The following is a 19,834-nucleotide window of genomic DNA, read 5'->3' as shown; positions in this document are numbered from 1 at the left end:
CACCACGACTGATGATCGCTAATTCTTTTAGCAGGGCTGGTTTCCTCTCTTTCTTTTCTATGTGCAAGATTTCCTTCTTCTTTTGTTCGTTTAAGGAGATAGCCTGTTTTATATATGTGATACGCAACAATTAATTTGTCCTATTTACTTGACCTGAGTGCATCTGTATGTTTCTTGTACCTGAGCTAAAAAGTTCTCCCTGTCTGTCCATCATGGGATACGCATTAAATTTTACAAACTCCAAATCTTTTGAGTTTATATATCTTTTTACTGACGTTGTGATTCAGATTGTGTCTCATTAGATTATTTGTCTGGAACGATATTTTAACGCTGTACGTTTTGAAAATGAGCTGTGTGTAGGTCTGATATACTGTTGAATGCTACCACTTACTACTGCACGATGAAAGGGCGTTGGAGATCAGACTAAGGGACATTAGACGTTTCCTAAGAAAGTACATTCAAGAGGGTACAGTAGTATGAGCTGCCCGAGAAACGAATGGATACAGTAAGAGGAATACTATATAGGCCGTGTTATAGTAATAATAATAATAATAATAATAATAATAATAATAATAATATTTTTTATTATTATTTTGAGCTTTTTGTCATTACGGAGACTTATCTCCAAAATAATAATTTACTCGGAAATTACTATACAAAGAATAAACGATCTTAAACTATATTTTCAAAATATTCCTCCAGGTGTTTCTATCTTGTGTGTCCTCTTCCTCTGTGCCCATTCTCCTCATTGTGTGCTGTACATTTTGGTGCCAGGTGGTCATAGGTCGTCCTCTTAATCTCCTCCCATCCGGTTCCCACTCCAGTATCAATTTTGGTATTCTGGCTTCCTCCATTCGTCGTATGCCCGTACCACTGTAATTTTTTCCTATCCATTGCGTCATATATTATTTCTTTTATTTCCATTCTTCTTATTACTTCGGTGTTCCTTATCTTCTCTTTCCTGGAGGGTCTTGGCGATCTTCTCCAGAAGTCCATCTCTAGAGCTTGTAATTTTTTAATGTGTTTCAGGTTAATTGTCCACGTCTCCGTTCGATACCAAACCATACTCTCTAATATAGATTTGTACATTGAGTTTTTTGTTCTGCTCATTACCTTCCTGCTCCATAAGACTGAGTTAACATCCCAATGACCTTCCGTCCGCTACTAATTCTTTTGTCGATTTCTGACTCTGATTTCCCCTCGATTTCTAAAATGGATCCCAAATAATAGCAATAATAATAATAACTATAGTAGTAAGAAGAAGAGTGGTGATGGTGGCGGTAGGTGTAGAACACTCAACAGCGAGGATATCAGTGCTCTTCCTAAACTCATTGGAGACGAATGTGTATTTTTTTATTTTATTACTTTTTAAAATTATACATCAAAAGCTAAAACATAAAATGTAATTCTCAAACACCCTGCTACATTCTCTCTCACTCGCACTCGCTCTTTCACACAGAAAATCAACAGACATATGCCTCAAATAATTCTATGGTTAAAAAACACAGATCATAACTACACAACAGCTAAAATAACGTAGCAACTGTGAGTGGTTGCGTAATAAAATGGAGGACTTATCCTGAAAACACATTAATGTCTGCTTCCTAAGAACATCATTACTGATATCGTTACAGTATTATTTCTATTAAAAATAAATTCTTTCACTTTTTGTATTCCCACGAGAGTTTCTCATAATGAGATATCTGGAAATACTAGCAAGCTCCTATGTTAGTCAGTATGAACGTGATACACTGCCTGTCTGTTGCACTCACCTTTCCAGTCTCCTTGACGGCGACGGCGTTGAGGTACTCCCTCTCTTCTGCAGAGATGCGCGGATGCTCGTTCGCATTTTCGTATACCAGGAACCAGCACACCACAGAGCATACGAACCCAAAGGCGCCTGCAACAGTACAACAAAAACACCACTGATGGTAAACACCACAGTGAGATACTGTGCACATTGGAAGTACTATACGCGTCATTGCGGGAACGCCTTTCGCCTATTGTAACGTACCCGAGGTTAGTTTACCATATTATATTACGAACTTATTGGAATGTGCACAGTGCTTTACGCGGTGTCTCCGTCGCCTCTTCCTTAGAGGTTATATCGTTCGGGTTACAGTTCAGCACTTAATAGTCCATGATAGCTGTGTAGTTACTGCACAGACAACAGTAATATTTATGTAAGCGCTGGTACGTCCAGCGTATAGATGCAGGGGGGATGCACAGTCTTCGGAAGAGACGGTGTAAACCTGAAAGGGGCGAGACGCGAGGAGATTGCTGTACAACAACTTCACTAGTCGTTTGATTTTAACACAGAAACATCGCAGAGAGAACGAAAGGAATTTCGCCCAGATACTTCACGGTTTCAGGTACAGTAATATTTCATTCGTGATACTAGCAGTGATGAGGAGTTACGGCAGAATGCTGTTTACCTCTGGCTTGTTTACTGTTAATTCTGAGTAGTGTCAGGGCCATTTGGGTTTAAATAATAATTTTTGCTCTCTCTGCTGCTCATGTTACATACTCATGTTATGATATCTCATCTACAAATGGCGGAATCGCACTGACTGGTAAACTGACTGACTCTCTGATCACGAGGTGCCGCCATCATCCGGACGAAAGGAGGCGCTATTCTCTGCTGTAATTCGATTATACTAAGTCTGTGTTTGACACAATATGTCAGTTGCGGTGGACGACGATGCCGGCCATATAGTCACCACTTCCACATCACGCAACCTGCTACACCGGCAAACACGACCCTACCTTTCGACTCGCAGAAACGTCAGTGACAGACTTTTTATTGGACTTTACGTAGGTATCTCTGTTTCAGTTACTCGTTGATGTACACAGAGTGAACCAGGAGTAAAGGTACATACTTTGAGGGATGGCAGTGTTGGTGATTTTAAACAAAAACTTCAGATATGCATGTACCTTCTTCTTAACAGTATCAGAGACATACAGCTGTTTGAAAATCACGGGCGTCAGTCGCATGTCCTTCTTCACCAGCACTCACATCTGAATACAGTGAAGGCGACATTAGGCTACGTAGTGTTGTCTTTACCAATGATTTCAGTGCGCACTTCACTTGCGCAGTGTTATTGATGAGCAACTCTTCAAAAAAATGGCTCTGAGCACTATGGGACTTAACAGCTATGGTCATCAGTCCCCTAGAACTTAGAACTACTTAAACCTAACTAACCTAAGGACATCACACAACACCCAATCATCACGAGGCAGAGAAAATCCCTAACCCCGCCGGGAATCGAACCCGGGAACCCGGGCGCGGGAAGCGAGAACGCTACCGCACGACCACGAGCTGCGGACAGCAACTCATCGGTGTAGTTGTTTGAGATAACCGAACTTAATACAATACAGTATCTTGACTTCCTTCTAAATGTATTACCAGAATACTAGGAGGATATTCCTTTGGTGACACAACGGAGCTCCTGCACGACGGAGCTCCTGCACATTCCTTGCGGCCAGTGTCACAGCATGTCACTGAAACCTATCCTGGTCGCTAGATTGGTCACCGTTCAAATGATTCAAATGGCTCTGAGCACTATGGGACTCAACATCTTAGGTCATAAGTCCCCTAGAACTTAGAACTACTTAAACCTAACTAACCTAAGGACATCACACACACCCATGCCCGAGGCAGGATTCGAACCTGCGACAGTAGCAGTCCCGCGGTTCTGGACTGCAGCGCCAGAACCGCACGGCCACCGCGGCCGGCTTGGTCACCGTGGAGTCATTTCCTGGCCAACAAGATCACCCGATCTTACTCATTTAAATTTCTGTTTGTAGGGTTGGCCTAAGAGCGAAGTCTACGAGCGCGAAGCAGATACAAAATCGTTCAAATGGCTCTTAGCACTATGGGACTTAACATCTGAGGACATCAGTCACCTAGACTTAAAACTACGTAAACCTAACCAACTAACCTAAGAACATCACACACAGCCATGCCCGAGGCAGGATTCGAACCTGCGACCGCAAGAGCAACACGGTTCCGGACTGAAGCGCCTAGAACCGCTCAGCCAGGAGCGGATACAAAAGGAAGACCTTCTCGTTCGTGTTTTGCATGCATGTGCTCAAGTAAAGGACCGTACCAATGAGCTGAGACAGCAACACAGCAGCTATCTTCAAGAGCTGCAAAACGAATGGTGGTTGAAAGAGGATTTTTTGAACTTCGATTTTGAACAAATGTACACAATTAAACAAAACATTGGATTGCAATGTTTCATTTACTATTACCTGCATTGTTTCCATTAGCTTCCTCGGAAACTGTTAAGAAGAGGACATATGTTCATATGTCGGTTTTTGTTCACAATCACTAATACTATCACCCCTCAAAGCATGTACCTCCTGATTCGCCCTGTATCACAACGTACGAAAAACAACACTGTACAGATATCAATGCTATGAGCCAAGTCGAGAAATTTTGACCTCTAAGTACATGAAGTGGATGACTACACTGACGGAAATGGAATATGTTACAGTGTGAAGTATCTGTCCGAAATTCATGTCTTTATGGAGATGTTCATAATATAATGGGTATTCAGTAATTACGCTTTCATTCTATAAGGAACTGACTTCATTACTAACATCAGTATGAGGTGTGATATCCACAGGTACGATGCACTTTCGTATTCGTTGTGGTATGGCAGCAAATAGCCTCTGAATGTCATCTTTAGAAATTTCTTGCAATGTCTTAAAAACATGCTGTGTTAGTACGTGAAGGTGCCGGCTGGGGGTGGTATGGAAACATATATCTTTCTATCGCATCCCAGTTACACTATCTGCTCAAAAATATACGAACAAATTTTGGAGGACATTAATAGGAATTCCCTCCACCGTTCGCCTTCATATAACTTTAATACATTTTATGTGGTGTCTCGGTGTCTAAAGAGGCCTACCACCCCAATCTGTCTCTGGAGCTGACACCAGAAGAGGCAGTTGGACGCAGCGGTCTTGAATGAAGTCGACTCATTCCAAAGGTGCTCAATTTGCTCAATGGGGTTCTGATAGAGACTCTGGGCAGGGCAATCCGTTTCAGGAATGCAATTGTTCACAAACCATTTCTGCACGGAAGCTGCTTTATGACAGGTTTCATATCATGATGTTATGGACAATCGTAGTCTCTGGGTTCTTCACGCTGCGATAAACTACGTTCATTTCTTGCCAGATATATCGTTTGTTTACACGAAGTAAGAAGTCCACTCACTGACCACGAAAAGCATCTCCATATCGTATCACCAAATCCTTCGTGCTTCACTGTCGCCGCTACACGTGATAGCACTCAACGCCCTGCAGGCATTGGCCTAATGCGAAACCCATCCATCGGATTGCCACAGGGCATAGCGTGATTCATCTCTCCAGAACACTCACTTCAGCTCTACACTGTCCAGTAGCGTCGCTTTGTACAACTCCTGAAGCGTCGCGTAGTACTCACTGCTAAAATGTGTGTCTTACGAAGAACTGCTCAACCATCGTACCCCATTCTTTTGAACTTCTTAGGCCACAGTCATTGCAATAACTGGACTGTTGGTAGCACTTTGGAACTCACGAGTGATTCCACCCTCCACAATGTTTCACGTTAGCTGTGCATCAGTACATGACGTCTGCCTGGCCTTCGTTAGCTGCGCTTATTCCTTGCGCCTCCACTTCACAATCATACCACCGACAGTCGATTTAGGGAGCTTTAGAGCGGTTAAAATACCCCTGATGGATTTGTTACTGAGGTGAGAGCCAATGACTACTCCAGGTTCGAAGTCACTGAGCTCTCCTGACCTACCCATTCTGATGTTTTTGCTTCTCTACTGACAACACAGTACTGCTCAAAAACATTTGGAAGTCTTCCAAGTAGACTGTTTTTCACACCTGTCCAGTATATCTTGCATGATTGGTCTAGTTTGGCCTTACAGGCTATTTTTGGTCTTACAGGCCACTTTCAAGTGAACTAGATTTTGAAAATGGCCTGCCTGGCCTAACTTGGCCAATCGTTCAACATATAATAAATTCAATATTTGTGAAAAATAGTCAATGTAAAAAACTTCGAAATGTCCTATAACAATTATATCCGCCATGAATAAAATGATCGACAGTAATCCTGGTCTCACTTTACATTGGCGAGCCGGACTCTCGGGACATTCGGTGGTCAGTTCCACATTAAATAGGGGTGTCCAGATGCTTTTAATCAGATAGTGTATGTTCTGTGGCTGACAAATCAGGTGCCCAGGCGACCTGCACAGTCATCAAACCTTTTGTAGCTTTGCCTCGTGATGGCTGGGTGTTGTGTGCTGTCCTTAGGTTAGTTAGGTTTAAGTAGTTCTAAGTTCTAGGGGACTGATGACCACAGCTGTTAAGTCCCATAGTGCTCAGAGCCATTTGAACCATTTGAACCAAACCTTTTGTAGTGTGAACAGCAGTGTGCACGCTTGCATTATCCAGCTGATAAATTGCACTTGGTATACTGGCCATGAAGGATATGACAACAGTGATTAAAATTCTTAACACATGGTGGCGAGCATACAACTACCCTTGAACAGTTACCAAGTCAGCTCTTTAGTCGTAACCAATGGCTCAGCATACTTTGGTTCCAGGAGTTGGAGAGGCATGGATCTCTAGAGCCGCTCCACTATCTGACATGTAAGTCGTCTCTGACTGCATACTAAGTGACTAGTCATACAGTGTGAGCGGTGAACGACGTATGGCAACTCGAGATATCAAGTAACCTGTTACCAATGGTTCATGGCGACACACTGCTTGTAATCTCTCCCCTTATTTCACCTTCTGTCGTCCATTCTTCAGAGACAATGGAACAATTCTACGATCTACCAGTTGTAAACTTCTAAGGCCTCGTACCAACACTTCTTGTCACACCTCCTGTCGATTCAGTCTGCGATCACTGCACTGCAGAGTGCAGTCTGTCCCGTATCCCTTACGCCAATGATTCGACTCCTCTCAAAGTCCAAAAGATAGCGATATGCTACATGTGCAAGTCCTCTAGGCATGCTGTGTTGCGCCCACTACCTGTGGACTCCAAGCATTCTACATCTACATCTACATCCATACTCCGCAAGCCACCTGGCGGTGTATGGCGGAGGGTACCTTGAGTTCCCCTATCGGTTCTCCCTTCTATTCCAGTCTCGCATTGTTCGTGTAAAGAAGGATTGTCGGTATGTCTCTGTGTGGGCTCTAATCTCTCTGATTTTATCCTCATGGTCTCTTCGCGAGATATACGTAGGAGGGAGCAATATACTGCTTGACTCCTCGGTGAAGGTATGTTCTCGAAGCTTCAACAAAAGCCCGTACCGAGCTACTGAGCGTCTCTCCTGCAGAGTCTTCCACTGGAGTTTATCTATCATCTACGTAACGCTTTCGCGATTACTAAATGATCCTGTAACGAAGCGCGCTGCTCTCCGTTGGATCTTCTCTATCTCTTCTAGCAACCCTATCTGGTACGGATCTCACACTGCTGAGCAGTATTCAAACAGTGGGCGAACAAGCGTACTGTAACCTACTTCCTTTGTTTTCGGATTGCATTTCCTTAGGACTCTTCCGATGAATCTCAGTCTGGCATCTGCTTTACCGACTATCAACTTTATATGATCATTCCATTTTAAATCACTCCTAATGCGTACTCCCAGATAATTTATGGAATTAACTGCTTCCAGTTGCTGACCTGCTATATTGTACCTAAATGATAAGGGATCTTTCTTTCTATGTATTCGTAGCACATTACACTTGTCTACATTGAGATTCATTTGCCATTTCCTGCACCATGCGTCAATTCGCTGCAGATCCTCCTTCATTTCAGTACAATTTTCCATTGTTACAACCTCTCGATACACCAGAGCATCATCTGCAAAAAGCCTCAGTGAACTTCCGATGTCATCCACAAGGTCATTTATGTATATTGTGAATAGAAACGGTCCTACGACACTCCCCTGCGGCACACCGGAAGTCACTCTTACTTCGGAAGACTTCTCTCCAGTGAGAATGACATGCTGCGTTCTGTTATCTAGGAACTCTTCAATCCAATTACACAATTGGTCTGATAGTCCATATGCTCTTACTTTGCTCATTAAACGACTGTGGGGAACTGTATCGAACGCCTTGCGGAAGTCAAGAAACACGGCATCAACCTGCGAACCCGTGTCTATGGCCCTCTGAGTCTCGTGGACGAATAGCGCTAGCTATTCCTACATCAGTAGAAAGGACATTTTTATATACTGCATATAAGCTTGCATGAGGATCAAACTGTAATCAGCATACCCCACTGGAACAGAAATACTGATCAGTCTGGTAACGCTCTTTCAAGGTATTTAGGGGGGTAGTACTTCCCATTTCCATCAGTGTGTTAAGAGAGTGGAGAGCGGAGAGGCTGACCTGTGACGTAGAAGATGGAGGGCCATCCGCCGAGCGCGGTGGCCTGGCAGAGGACGCCGGACAGCGGGAAGATGACGACGTTGGCCAGCGGGAAGCCGGTGTAGGCCACCCCCATCAGCGCCGTCCGCTCCTCGGGCGCCGCCCAGCGGGTGTAGAGCTGGTACACGCTCGGCAGGCTGAAGCCCTGCAACACCCAGGAGGCGGGAGTCGGTCACTCATTACCATCACCGGTAACCGATGACTCTTACGATTGTAGCGACAATTCCGGCAAATAGTAGATACAGACGAACAAATATGAAAGGCGTCCAACATTGTACCACATTCTGGAAACATCCCCCAGGCTGTCGCTAAGCCATGTCTCCGCAATATCCTTTCTTTCGGGACTGCTAGTTCTGCACGGTTCGCAGGAGAGCTTTTATAAAGTTGGAAAGGTAGGAGACGAGATACTGGCAGAAGTAAAGCTGTGAGGACGGGGCGTGAGTCGTGCTTGGGTAGCTCAGATCGTAGAGCACTTGCCCGCGAAAGGCAAAGTTCCCGAGTTCGAGTCTCGGTCCGGCACACACTTTTAATCTGCCAGGAAGTTTCATATCAGCGCACACTCCGCTGCAGAGTGAAAATCTCATTCTGGAATCACTGTACCACATTACCGACTGATATCCAATGTAGGATTACGTTCAGTATTTTCTCATAAGTAAAACTGCTACAAAGAAATTTTGTCTGACGGCAATAGCAAACCTTACATTGCTAGAAAGTCTTTCTCGACGTAGTCCTTGGACAAAAAGTGCTGAGTTAGCTTTCCCCGTTCGGATAAATTTCCACGTTTTCGATTATTGCCTCCATCGTCGTCAACAATGGCTTGAACTGAGCGTTCTGGAACTGTCGATGCTCCCAATTTCATACCCAGAGAACGGAATCTGATTGGCTGGATTACATCACAGCACATGCTCAACAACCTACGTGTCCAGAGATTATGTTCGCAATTGCTGCCCTGGGTCGCTTGCAGTGCCTGCACTTATATCAGGTGCTAAACTGTAACCAGTCTTTCTCTCTGCTCTTTCTTTATCAATTGGACACTTCCATCCATTGATAAGTGTATACCTGGTGTCATCACATACACTTTTTTATAACACCTCCCTAATCTCAGAGTCCCAATACTTCAATGTGTGAACCAGAATTCTCGTATTTTCAAATGTAATTTTGTGTTTATTTAACAGGCTGAGCTTGGCCACCGCTGATTTTTCAGAATTCGTGGTTTAAGATGAACAATGTAAGAGAAACGGTAGATTACTAGTCACTGTAAAGATGACAGCTTGAGTTGCAGTCATGCACAACGGAAAGACTGTTGCACATTTAGCTTTCGGCCGAAGTCCTCTTCAGAAAACAAAGCGAGTGCGCGCGCGCGCGCGCGCGCACACACACACACACACACACACACACACACACACACACACACACACACATGGCCAGCGTTCCCGGTAGCGCTGACTGGAATGCAACTGTCACGTTGAACGAAAGCAGCAACATGAAGGGTTGGGGAAAGGGAAGGGATAGCAGTGCGTAGGTGGGGAGAGAGAAGAGCGCTGTTTTACCACTAGGTGCTGTGTTGGAATGTTGTGGGACGGGGAGACGGGGAGGGGGGTGAATGACGAGTGGAAAAAGAGAGGGTTATTTCTCTTCCAGGTTTCATTGCAAATGTTTCCGCAAAGTTTCAAAGTCTTACAATCACTCGTTTTTGGCGAGGGGGCATATTAGTAGTGAAAGTTTAACTATAAGCACCACATAAATGGATTCAAGTACTAACAAATCTTCAGAATTTTTCGTCAATAATTACTTGCGGGGCTCTGTAGCTGGAAAGCACTGTAAGTTACACGTTACAGAAGTGTAGTAAAGCCAACAATGTTGCTACTATCAGAGTTTAGTCTGAGGTGATAGGAGATTCTCGCTCGAGGATGAAACACACGTACACTTTCCTGCGTGGATCTAGGGAAATCAGTGAGTGTTGCTTCTAATATGCGGTACTGTGAATCATAGAAAAACTAACAAAGAAAGTAACAAACAATAAGTGAAGGAATAAAGGAATATAAAGACTTTAAAATTCCCACTGATGATGACCCCATGATGAAAAGTCTTTGAATGTATGATAGTATAAACTGCGTTATTACAAGAAGATTGTTTATTGTGCTTTCATAAAAACAGAACGAGCTGTATTTCTCCAAAATATATTACCACTATAGCTTATGCATTACTTTTAAAAAAGATGTAATTGTCTCCCATTGCGAAGCACAAATTTTAAATTTGGCTCAAATGTGCCTACAATCTTCCTTTGTAATAGTACAAAAGCGTGGCGCCCTGCGACGTCGATACTTCAAACAAGGTGTCGAAACTTGCAAAAAAGAAAGGCGACAGCTCTGAAGTTGATTTCAGGCGTAAGGTGGGCTTATGACAGCACATTGACACTGAATGCCGTCACAACTCTGCCCAACGCCATAGTGGCCGGTCACACGACTGGGAGGCTGTCACACCCAATCTTACCCACACTTCACCCCTTCTTTCGATGCCTCTGCTTTGGGGGTCAGAACCGCGACACACAGCTTTGGAATCATGCAATTTTCTTACGGTGGCCGATGAAAATGTTGATTCCCATAAATTTAGAGTTCGAAAACGACAGTTCGCAGTGAAGTAAGCAACTGTACGACATTCTTGCCAATGTTCGACACTACTGCCGCCCCCCCCCCTCCCCCAGAGGATTCAACCCTACTCTAAGGACGTCTTGGAGTTACAGTCCCACTGAACGTGGTCTGATCCTTTTGGTGCGAAGTGCGATCGCAATATTTTTCTCTGGTGTAGGGGATGAAACTGCTAGGGACTATTAAATATCATTCGATGAAATTTGAACGTTATCCGAAGCAGCAAATGGAGTTTATACTTCTCCACTCCTCGTTTTTCATACCCTTCTGTGGAATGCAGTACGGCCGCATTTTTTTCTGGTATACAGGATGCAACCAATGGGGGACCATTCAAATCCATTTGACGAGATTTGAATGTGATCCGAAGCAGCAACTGGTGTTTATACTTTTCCAATCCTCCTGTTTCATGCTTTCCTATGGTGTAATCACAGATGGATGCAACACTGAAATATGCGTGAATAAAACGGGAAAGGGTCCCTCCCCCCCCCCCCCCCCCCCCTGCAAAGACCCTCCACTGCCACCCATGCGCCTCCCTTGAGCATGTTAAAAATGTACCTTTCAGAGACTTCGACACTCATTCAGCTGAGTGATGCCTTGCAGCTGCTCTAACGCCTGAGGCAGGCAACCCCACCTAACAAGTGCCGAAGGGATTGCCTGCTTTCAGATGCTCGAGCAGCTATGAGGCATTACACATCTGAATTGATGTCGAAGTCTCTGACAGGCATATTTTTAACATTCTCAAGAAAGGCGCATGCGTTGCACAGAGGTTCGACCTCTAAATGTGTGAAAATCAATGACCCAAGGAAGGAGGTGATTTTATTGACGCTATTTATGCCATCTCCTGAGGGCTCTTTGTGTCGATTCTGAGTGGCGGTGTACCTGAAATGTTTTCCTCGTCCAGTTGGCACTGCGCTGACTGCAGGCACTGAACTGAACTGTCTAACTGGTGGTGTGCAACTGATTGAGCATCCGTTTTTCGTCTTTGGACACCTAAAATCTGTTCTTTACGAAACACCTATCGAGACGAATTTCGCGAATTATGGCAACATCTGATGCAATTCTGACTTTGCCGGGGGTGTATGAAAGGATGTGACAATCGATAGGCATACACGGTTAAATGACACCTCGTGCCGAACGATAATTGATGTGGACAGGGGTTGTTATGAGAAAGTTTCTTGTTATGATCCAATCTATCAGCCCTTTCGCTTTTTACATTAATTTTAGAAACACCCTGTAAATTCATTAATATGGCGAAACAAAAGCCATTCAAGATATTCTGAAAAAAGATGTTCTAAAATTTAACACTTGGTGGGGAAACGTGAGAGGAAAAGTGGCCAGGGCGGGAAAACGGCCATTACATATTTTTGCCCGGAACAGTGATTCTGCCTGCCGAGAAGTGGTCAGAATAGTTCTAATATACACCGTAACTGTTGTCATTGAGTTTGAGAGAGGAAGCTTGTTCCGTCATTTTTTTAATAAAAACTTTTCTGATTTTCATTTATCTGTTGTACAGTAAGTTATTAGTATTATTCTTATTACATTACCTACGCATAAAGTAATGCTTTTTTATCACATCATTGTTTAAAGAACGTATTTTGGCCTGAAAATGTAGTACCTTGTTGTTTCATTCAGTTTGATACTTTTCTCAGTGAACCACTAAAGTGAACATGGTGTCCGATTGGGAAAACTGGCACACAACACATTGGGAAAAGGGGCCAAGGTGTTCATCCATAATAATATAGCTCAAACTGACTTCTAAGCCCTTTTATATACAATGTTATCACCTTACATTCTATCCCTTTGCGACGATTTTCAATTAATTAATTTGTTGTTGTTGTTGTTGTTGTTGTTGTTGCGGTATTCATTCCAGAGACTGGTCTGATGCAGCTCTCCATGATACTCTATCTTGCGCAAGTTTCTTCATCTCTCAGTACCTACTGCAACCTAAATCCTTCTGAATCTGCTTAGTGTATTCATCTCTTTGTCTCCCTCTACGATTTCTGCCCTCCACGCTGCCCTCGAATACTAAATTGGTGATCCCTTGATGCCTCAGAATATGTCCTACCAACCGATCCCTTCTTCTAGTCAAGTTGTGGCACAAATTTCTCTTGTCCCCAATTCTGTTCAATACCTCCTCATTAGTTATGTGATCTACCCAATTAATCTACAGCATTATTCTGTAGCACCACATTTCGAGAGCTTCTATACTCTTCTTGTCTAAACTATTTATCGTCCATGTTTCAGTTCCATACATGTCTACAACACAAATAATTTCAGAAACGACTTCCTGACATTTAAATCTATAATGGATGTTAACAAGTTTCTCTTGTTCAGAAACGCTTTCCTTGCCATTGCCAGTCTACAGTTTATGTCCTCTCTACTTCGACCATTAATTTATATTACTTAAAAACGTTATATTTTCCTGAGTACAAAAATCTGATTGTACACGGTCTGCTCTGGCCTCTTGGCATTGTTTCAGGCACTACGGCATGAAGACGCCTAGAAAATTTGTCCGAAAATAATAACAACAAACATGGGATGCTGTTGCTATGGCACTGAGCAAGTTACACTCCTAGCTAGGGAAAAATGGAAAATATGCAAGCCTTCAGAAAAATGCGTATGGTTTCTATAAATTAGTTTATACTGCATATAAAAATATTTTATGTGGCACCTTATAGACATAGACTCAAAACGTGCAAGCGGCAGGCTTGTATCAGTAACCATGGTATGGTGAAAATTGTTTTCCTTAGAGGGGGCCACTATACCCCATTTTCCCCTAAATACTGGACAGGTACCCACGTCCTCCCTCAGATAAAGGCTACGCAAACGTTTAGAAAACTTTCTCACACCTGAACATGAGAACACTACATGCAGTCAGACGGGGTATACGAATTGCGGCCCGGACGATTGGTGGTGGTGGTGGTGGTGGTGGTGGTGGTGGTGGTGGTGGTGATGGTGGGGAGGGGTTCAGGGGGGTGGGATGGAGAGTAGTGGTACCAGGAAGAGCATCCGCCAACCCACTACACCTAACAGGGCCAAATTCGAATTAGCACATCTTCCGCGAGGAGACACGGTGCAAGGTTAGAGAGAAGACGTAGCTTTTACAGACGTCTTTATTTATCATTGGAAGCACTGTCTGTAACCAGCATGGCTGGCGGAGAGTGTTTGCTCACGTTGTCCTTGTAATATCAAAACAATTTCCTTGAAAATTACGACGTTGACGTCAGATTAATTTGCCTAAAGACATAACCCAGTGGTATGACACTCAATAAGCAGGGAGGACGCCGGTTCAGATCCTCCTGACCATTCTGGAGTAAGTTTCCCAAGATTTCCCTAAATCGTTTAAGGCGAATGTTAAGATGGTCCGCTCGGAACGGACGTGATAGATTTCTTTCTACAAACCGAAGCTTGTGCTCCGTTTATAAAAACCTCATCGTCGACGACAAGCTAAACAGCAATGCTCTTTCTTGTCTAAGATTTGTCTGAAATTTTCCAATTAAAAACGACTGTATGTAACGTCTGTCAGCGGAAATTAAAACATTTGGTATTTTGTGTTTTCAGTACAACACTAAAAAGTTGTTAGTCACAAAGCCTTTATCACGGTCACGCTTCACAAGGAAGTTCCTTTACTTTTACGCCAGAATGCTTCATGAAGATCAGTCGTGTATACTTCTGAGAAACTAGCTTCTGCTACCAACTGGAAAATAAAACTGTACCACACACATTTTTGCGATAGTACGTCATATTTCTTACTTTTCTACAAAGGGCTATTCAAGTAATGAACGGACTGAAGTAATATTCTTAAGGTGAGGAAATCCGTGTAATGAACTATACATAATAGTTAACCTGTTTGGAACACGGAAGGTCTGTGATGAAAATTGGGAAAAAAAGAAGATACGACCGAAAACGATTCTCGGCTAAATTGGTTCTCCACTCTTCAAGAGCTAATAACTTCTCTAGCGCAGTTTACCAGCTATAAGGACTTGAGTCTGAAATATAACGTACATTATGGGAGCTAATAGCGTATTAAAGGAAATTATTTTTGGTTTTAAACTGTTTATGAATAAATGTAAGGGCCTACTTTCCTACGCCTTTTTTTTAAGAACTACATCTACAGCTTGAAGGCTGTATCTCCTTCCTGGACATCCAAGCTGCTGCATTGTTCGTTTTGCAGATCAGGGACTTGAAGCTAATAAATTCCTATATAATACGTAGTGGCCAAGAATCGAAGGACGCGGCCTTCGTCTCGCACGAGCGCTATAATTATACGCAATAATCGACTACCTTTATTTCATAAAGGTCCCTCATAGTCATTTTCAGAGGGTAAGCAATGCCGCAAAATAAAAGGCAAGCTGATACAGGCTTACTCAGCAAAATATACTACTCTAGATGCACATTTTGTGCGGAACAACTCAAATCTATTATGTAGTCAAGGACCTTGCCAAACTTATCCTTGGTAAATGCCTCGTGTTACTCGTTGTTAATTCTTTTCTTCCCGCCATTGGTCTCAGTAGTATTCGCATCGCTTTTCTTGTGACCTGATTTCAATTACAAGGGAGTTTATAACGCCTCGTTTGTACGATTTTTCAGCGACACGTTTTACTTAGAATTATTTACTAATATTTAGTCTCGCTCCTCTCTCTAGCGTGATAGAAGTAACTACAGCAGTCATAAACATCTATGCCGATCGCATAATGCTCGATTGTTTGTTATAATGCCTTCATACAACATTGTTTTCTAGAATGTAAAAGGTGCGTTCGATCTTGAATTATTTTTAAAATGTCTAGAAATCGATCTGTCGATGTAGCTGTAGCGACGTGGAGCTAATTTGCAAAGAAATTAGTAACAGTTTATCTGGGCATTTTTCTGCAATAATTAAAATGACCCTGTGTAATGGTTCTATAATCCTCAAGGCAATTATGCTGGTTTTGCTGTTAAAAAGTGAATTTATATTTTCTGTTCTGGTGTTTGTGTTATGTTCTAACAAATAAACATTTATAACTCGATTTTCTTTTGTCATTATCATAGCAGGATTAAAAAAAAGAGATAAATGAATTTCAGTATGGTTGAAATGAGACAAGTATCGGAGGTATAGACAATTTAATAACTTAAAAACTGAGAAAGTATAAAGTAATATTTTGTGAAGTGTGGCTGTAAGTGTATCGAAACTAATGTACAACGTGCGTTCTTCACACTAGGGCATTCACAGAAACCATATTCACGTGAGGGGATTGGGCGGAGCTATGTTTCAGTATTGGTTTGTTTCATATTTCTGGACGGGTCTGTCGCTTCCTCTCACTAATTCACTACTGTCTCATGATCCGCTGCTTCGACGCTGACGTCATGGTATCTTGGTAGCTTCTCTTGGTTGCTGATAATTGTAGCTTATTTGTATGCATTCCCACTACTGTGGGAACCATCACAATGACACATTCTTTCCTAGGTTTGAAGGTACAGAAGGTGGCCTAATATACTCTTGACTCGTTTCTCTGTTCATAATCTTGCGTTAAATAATTGCAAAAGAGTTCATGGCATCAGAGGGACAGATGAACTGTTAACTTCTCTAGGGTATTGAATCTAAAATCACCAATAAGTGCAATACTATTACATGATCACGTATCGCAATGTTTCCGATATTCTTAATGAATCTCACGATAAATTGAAAGGAAGCAACACATAGTTATTGCATTTGTTTAAAGTAGGATAACAGGTATATTTAAGAAGATTCTTGTGAGCTGATGGCTAGAACAGGCGAGAGGTATTGTAGTAACAATACTGCAATTATTTTCTTAGCGATTTAACTTATTAATTAAAATAAAAAAGCCTTGCGTGCCGGAGACGCGAGTGAAGGAGGAGTTACTGAATATCATTCCCTCTGTACAAGAGAAATTTTGGGATGGATTAATTTTACTACGCCAACTTTCAAACTGTAACTATTGATCGTGCCCAAGATGGCGGTGACTAATACAGGGCCTACTTGATTTGAAGGAGTACTGCATCAGCCCAGGGCACCTTTCTGGGAGGTAGTACGCGGCTAGGTCCGGCCATGTAATGGCAGTCTAACGGATCTGTAGAATTTCCAGAAAGATCGTTTGCAAGACGGACACTTGTTACTGTAGGAACCATCTGGGCGAATGCCTTGCGTCATCCCGAAACTGTGAAAAGAGCAGAGTGTAAGGTTTACTATTTTCGAAACGTAAATGACCTGGAATTCATGCTATCCGAAGAAAACTGTCGATCGCCGCCTGCATAGTATGACGAGATGCTACGGCCCACAGGCCAGCTAACAGACGCCATTGTTCCACTGTCAATCATCGCGGTCACTACATCTCTCTCCCGCTCGTCTCTACCCTATAGTGGCTTCCTTAACATCATTTTTATTTCAGTTGACGTTTAAACAAACGCTAAAACTGAGACCGAGTAATAGTGCCTTTTCCCCATATTCTAGTTCTTAGTATTCGTTTCCTTGTTTGTTTGTAACTCTTGACTTCACTCGTTAACTGAAATGTATACCGCACGTACATATCAGTCAATGAGTGAAACTGAGCGGCTCCTATCGTTATGACTGTGGTAGGGCCGTTCCTTGTCAACTAATTAAAAATGTTTGAATTGACTGCTTGATTTACGCCTGTAAGTCAGACGCTTCTAAGGCCACACGGTAAGTTGGATCAGACCAGTTTGACGTGTTTGTGATTCTGACATTTTGACTGTCGGCGGATCTGACAAGATGTCGGACGTACTTTGCGCTGAAGCTTCGTCCCCCCCCCCCCCCCCCCCCCCATGTTAAACGAGATAGAGCTTTTATTAAAATTTATTTTTCTCACTGTATCCTGAATTTACGCACTGTAAACTGCGATCAAAAGAGTATATGAACAAAAACTAAAGACCACCGGCAGTTACCAAAGTACAGAAATGTTACGTCTTTTCCAGTTTACATCTCAGGAAGGAGGTAAGAAGAAAATCAGTATTGCATGCACAACGTATAAGCAAGTGTTCTATAAAATAAAAAAAAAATAAAATAAAAAAACTGAAGCTCTCCAGTTCCTCCCCAGACGATGCGCTTATTCTTATGTTGTGGTATTTAATGAACTTTCATTAGAAGACGGAGTAGAAGAGAACAGATCTTCGCATAACTGTGTTCCCTTTTTCAGTGTGAGTGCGAAATTGTTTCAATAAGTTATCAAAAGTTTGGCTGTCCATTCGGAGACAATTGGTGTAATCATCAGACTGTGATTGCAATATGTCCTTCAGCAGATTTTCATGCGTATATCTGTCTCTCAGTTTATACCATTCCGCGGACTAGTGTATTGTTTTCTTTTTCTCCTTCATACAGAGAGCTAACGTCAGTGCAAGAAATTCTTTTCTTTTTAACCATTCCCAGTACTGTTAAAGCACTTCATGACACAATATGCGCAGCGTGACAGCTGCTTATAAAGTGAGGTTAAATTTGATAAACTTTATTCGTACTTCAGCGTGCGTGTTTCACAAACTCGTGCATAGGAAACAGCGAATTTGACACACAAGTGTGTCGTTTGCAAAGTTCCTCAGATCGGCGTGGCTGTCATTGTCAGTGCCAGACAGGCGGATAAACGTCTGTAACCTGTATGAGAGACAAGAGAGGTCTGCAAATTCCAGTTTCGCGTGTCGGCAATGGCGGACATATTGCTACCGGACAATGACTGCGAAAAGGCTGAATACTTTTGTTGAAATGTATGATGACCACAATGCTGTCTTGTAACTCACTTTATTCACAGCCGGTTACAACCATAATGCTATTTTCACAGTGGAAAAAATCTTTTAGTCAGGCACCATCACATAGCATTCATGCTTTTCAAACCTGACATGCAGGACATCGAATGATCTGAAAAAACGTAAGAACCGCAAGTACTCAGCATTACAGCACTGAATCAAACAAGAAGCAGACTATAAACGTAGGCTTCCGCGGCCGTTGTCACACTCAATAAAATTTTTCCGGGTTTGTCACCGCATTGTCAATATATAAAACTACTGATGTTTCGGTCTGTGTTGGAAGCGACCTTCTTCAGGGTGTTTTGGTTTAAACAGAGACACACTGAAGAAGATCGCTTGCAACAGGGACCGAAACGTCGGTAGTTTTACATTTTGACAATGCAGTCACAAACCCGGAAAAATTTTACTGGAAGAGCAGACTACAGATAGCTCAGATTAAAAGTAACAAGGAAACTCTACTTATCAGTCAACTCTTGTTGACACCCACATAGTGACTGATTCAGTTTCCTGTCAATGTGACTATAACTATCGTAAGCAGGAACTCATAGCTCTCCCGCTGCCCGGGCTATATTTAATAATGGTCAGAGACGGGGGCGGTCCGTACGGGGCGGGGGATCCCCGTGATTTCTGGCTCTTTGCCTCCCCGTCCCCCCCCCCCTTCTCGTTCTCGACTCCGCCCCCACTGCGTGATAGGTCACCGCGGCCGGACGTTCGCATCGCGCGCCTCCATCGACCATTACACTTGTAACACCGCTGCAAACTTGTCCGCAGCGTGTTTCGTGAGCCTCCTTTGCCGGGCTTCTCAAATGCAAATGGCTTGCCCTGCCACGTCAGCCATGTTTCTTCTGTATTCCTTTTTTTATTTTCCTGTTCTTTCGCCGGGGAAGTACCACAGGAACTCTTTTTACGAAGAACGTTTCTCTCAGTTCTTACAGCCTGTTCCGCCGGCGAATCATTTACAGAGTGAAGTCATATAGTGTTATTCATCACCTCGAAATATTAAAGTG

The 19,834-nt window shown here is 42.9% G+C and overlaps 1 protein-coding gene across 8 annotated transcripts in view; it reads right to left on the bottom strand.

The window, feature by feature from the left end:
• Positions 1 to 19,834, bottom strand: part of LOC126481363 (uncharacterized transporter slc-17.2-like) — a 643,476-nt gene that overhangs the window by 192,733 nt on the left and 430,909 nt on the right. For 6 of the 8 annotated variants that reach the window (XM_050105069.1, XM_050105067.1, XM_050105068.1 and 3 more), the window contains 2 exons: positions 8,392 to 8,575; positions 1,773 to 1,900 (listed from right to left, as the gene is read on the bottom strand). The exons of 1 other annotated variant lie outside the window; for it this stretch is intronic. In XM_050105069.1, the coding sequence (XP_049961026.1) occupies positions 1,773 to 1,900; positions 8,392 to 8,575 (312 nt within the window). The remainder of the gene's footprint in view (positions 1 to 1,772; positions 1,901 to 8,391; positions 8,576 to 19,834) is intronic. One more of the 8 variants, XM_050105065.1, reaches the window with a different exon arrangement.

Source organism: Schistocerca serialis, chromosome 5 (assembly GCF_023864345.2).
Source record: "Schistocerca serialis cubense isolate TAMUIC-IGC-003099 chromosome 5, iqSchSeri2.2, whole genome shotgun sequence".
NCBI lineage: Eukaryota > Metazoa > Arthropoda > Insecta > Orthoptera > Acrididae > Schistocerca > Schistocerca serialis.
Note: the sequence above shows the minus strand (reverse complement) of the source record. Positions and strands in the feature narration are given on the sequence as shown.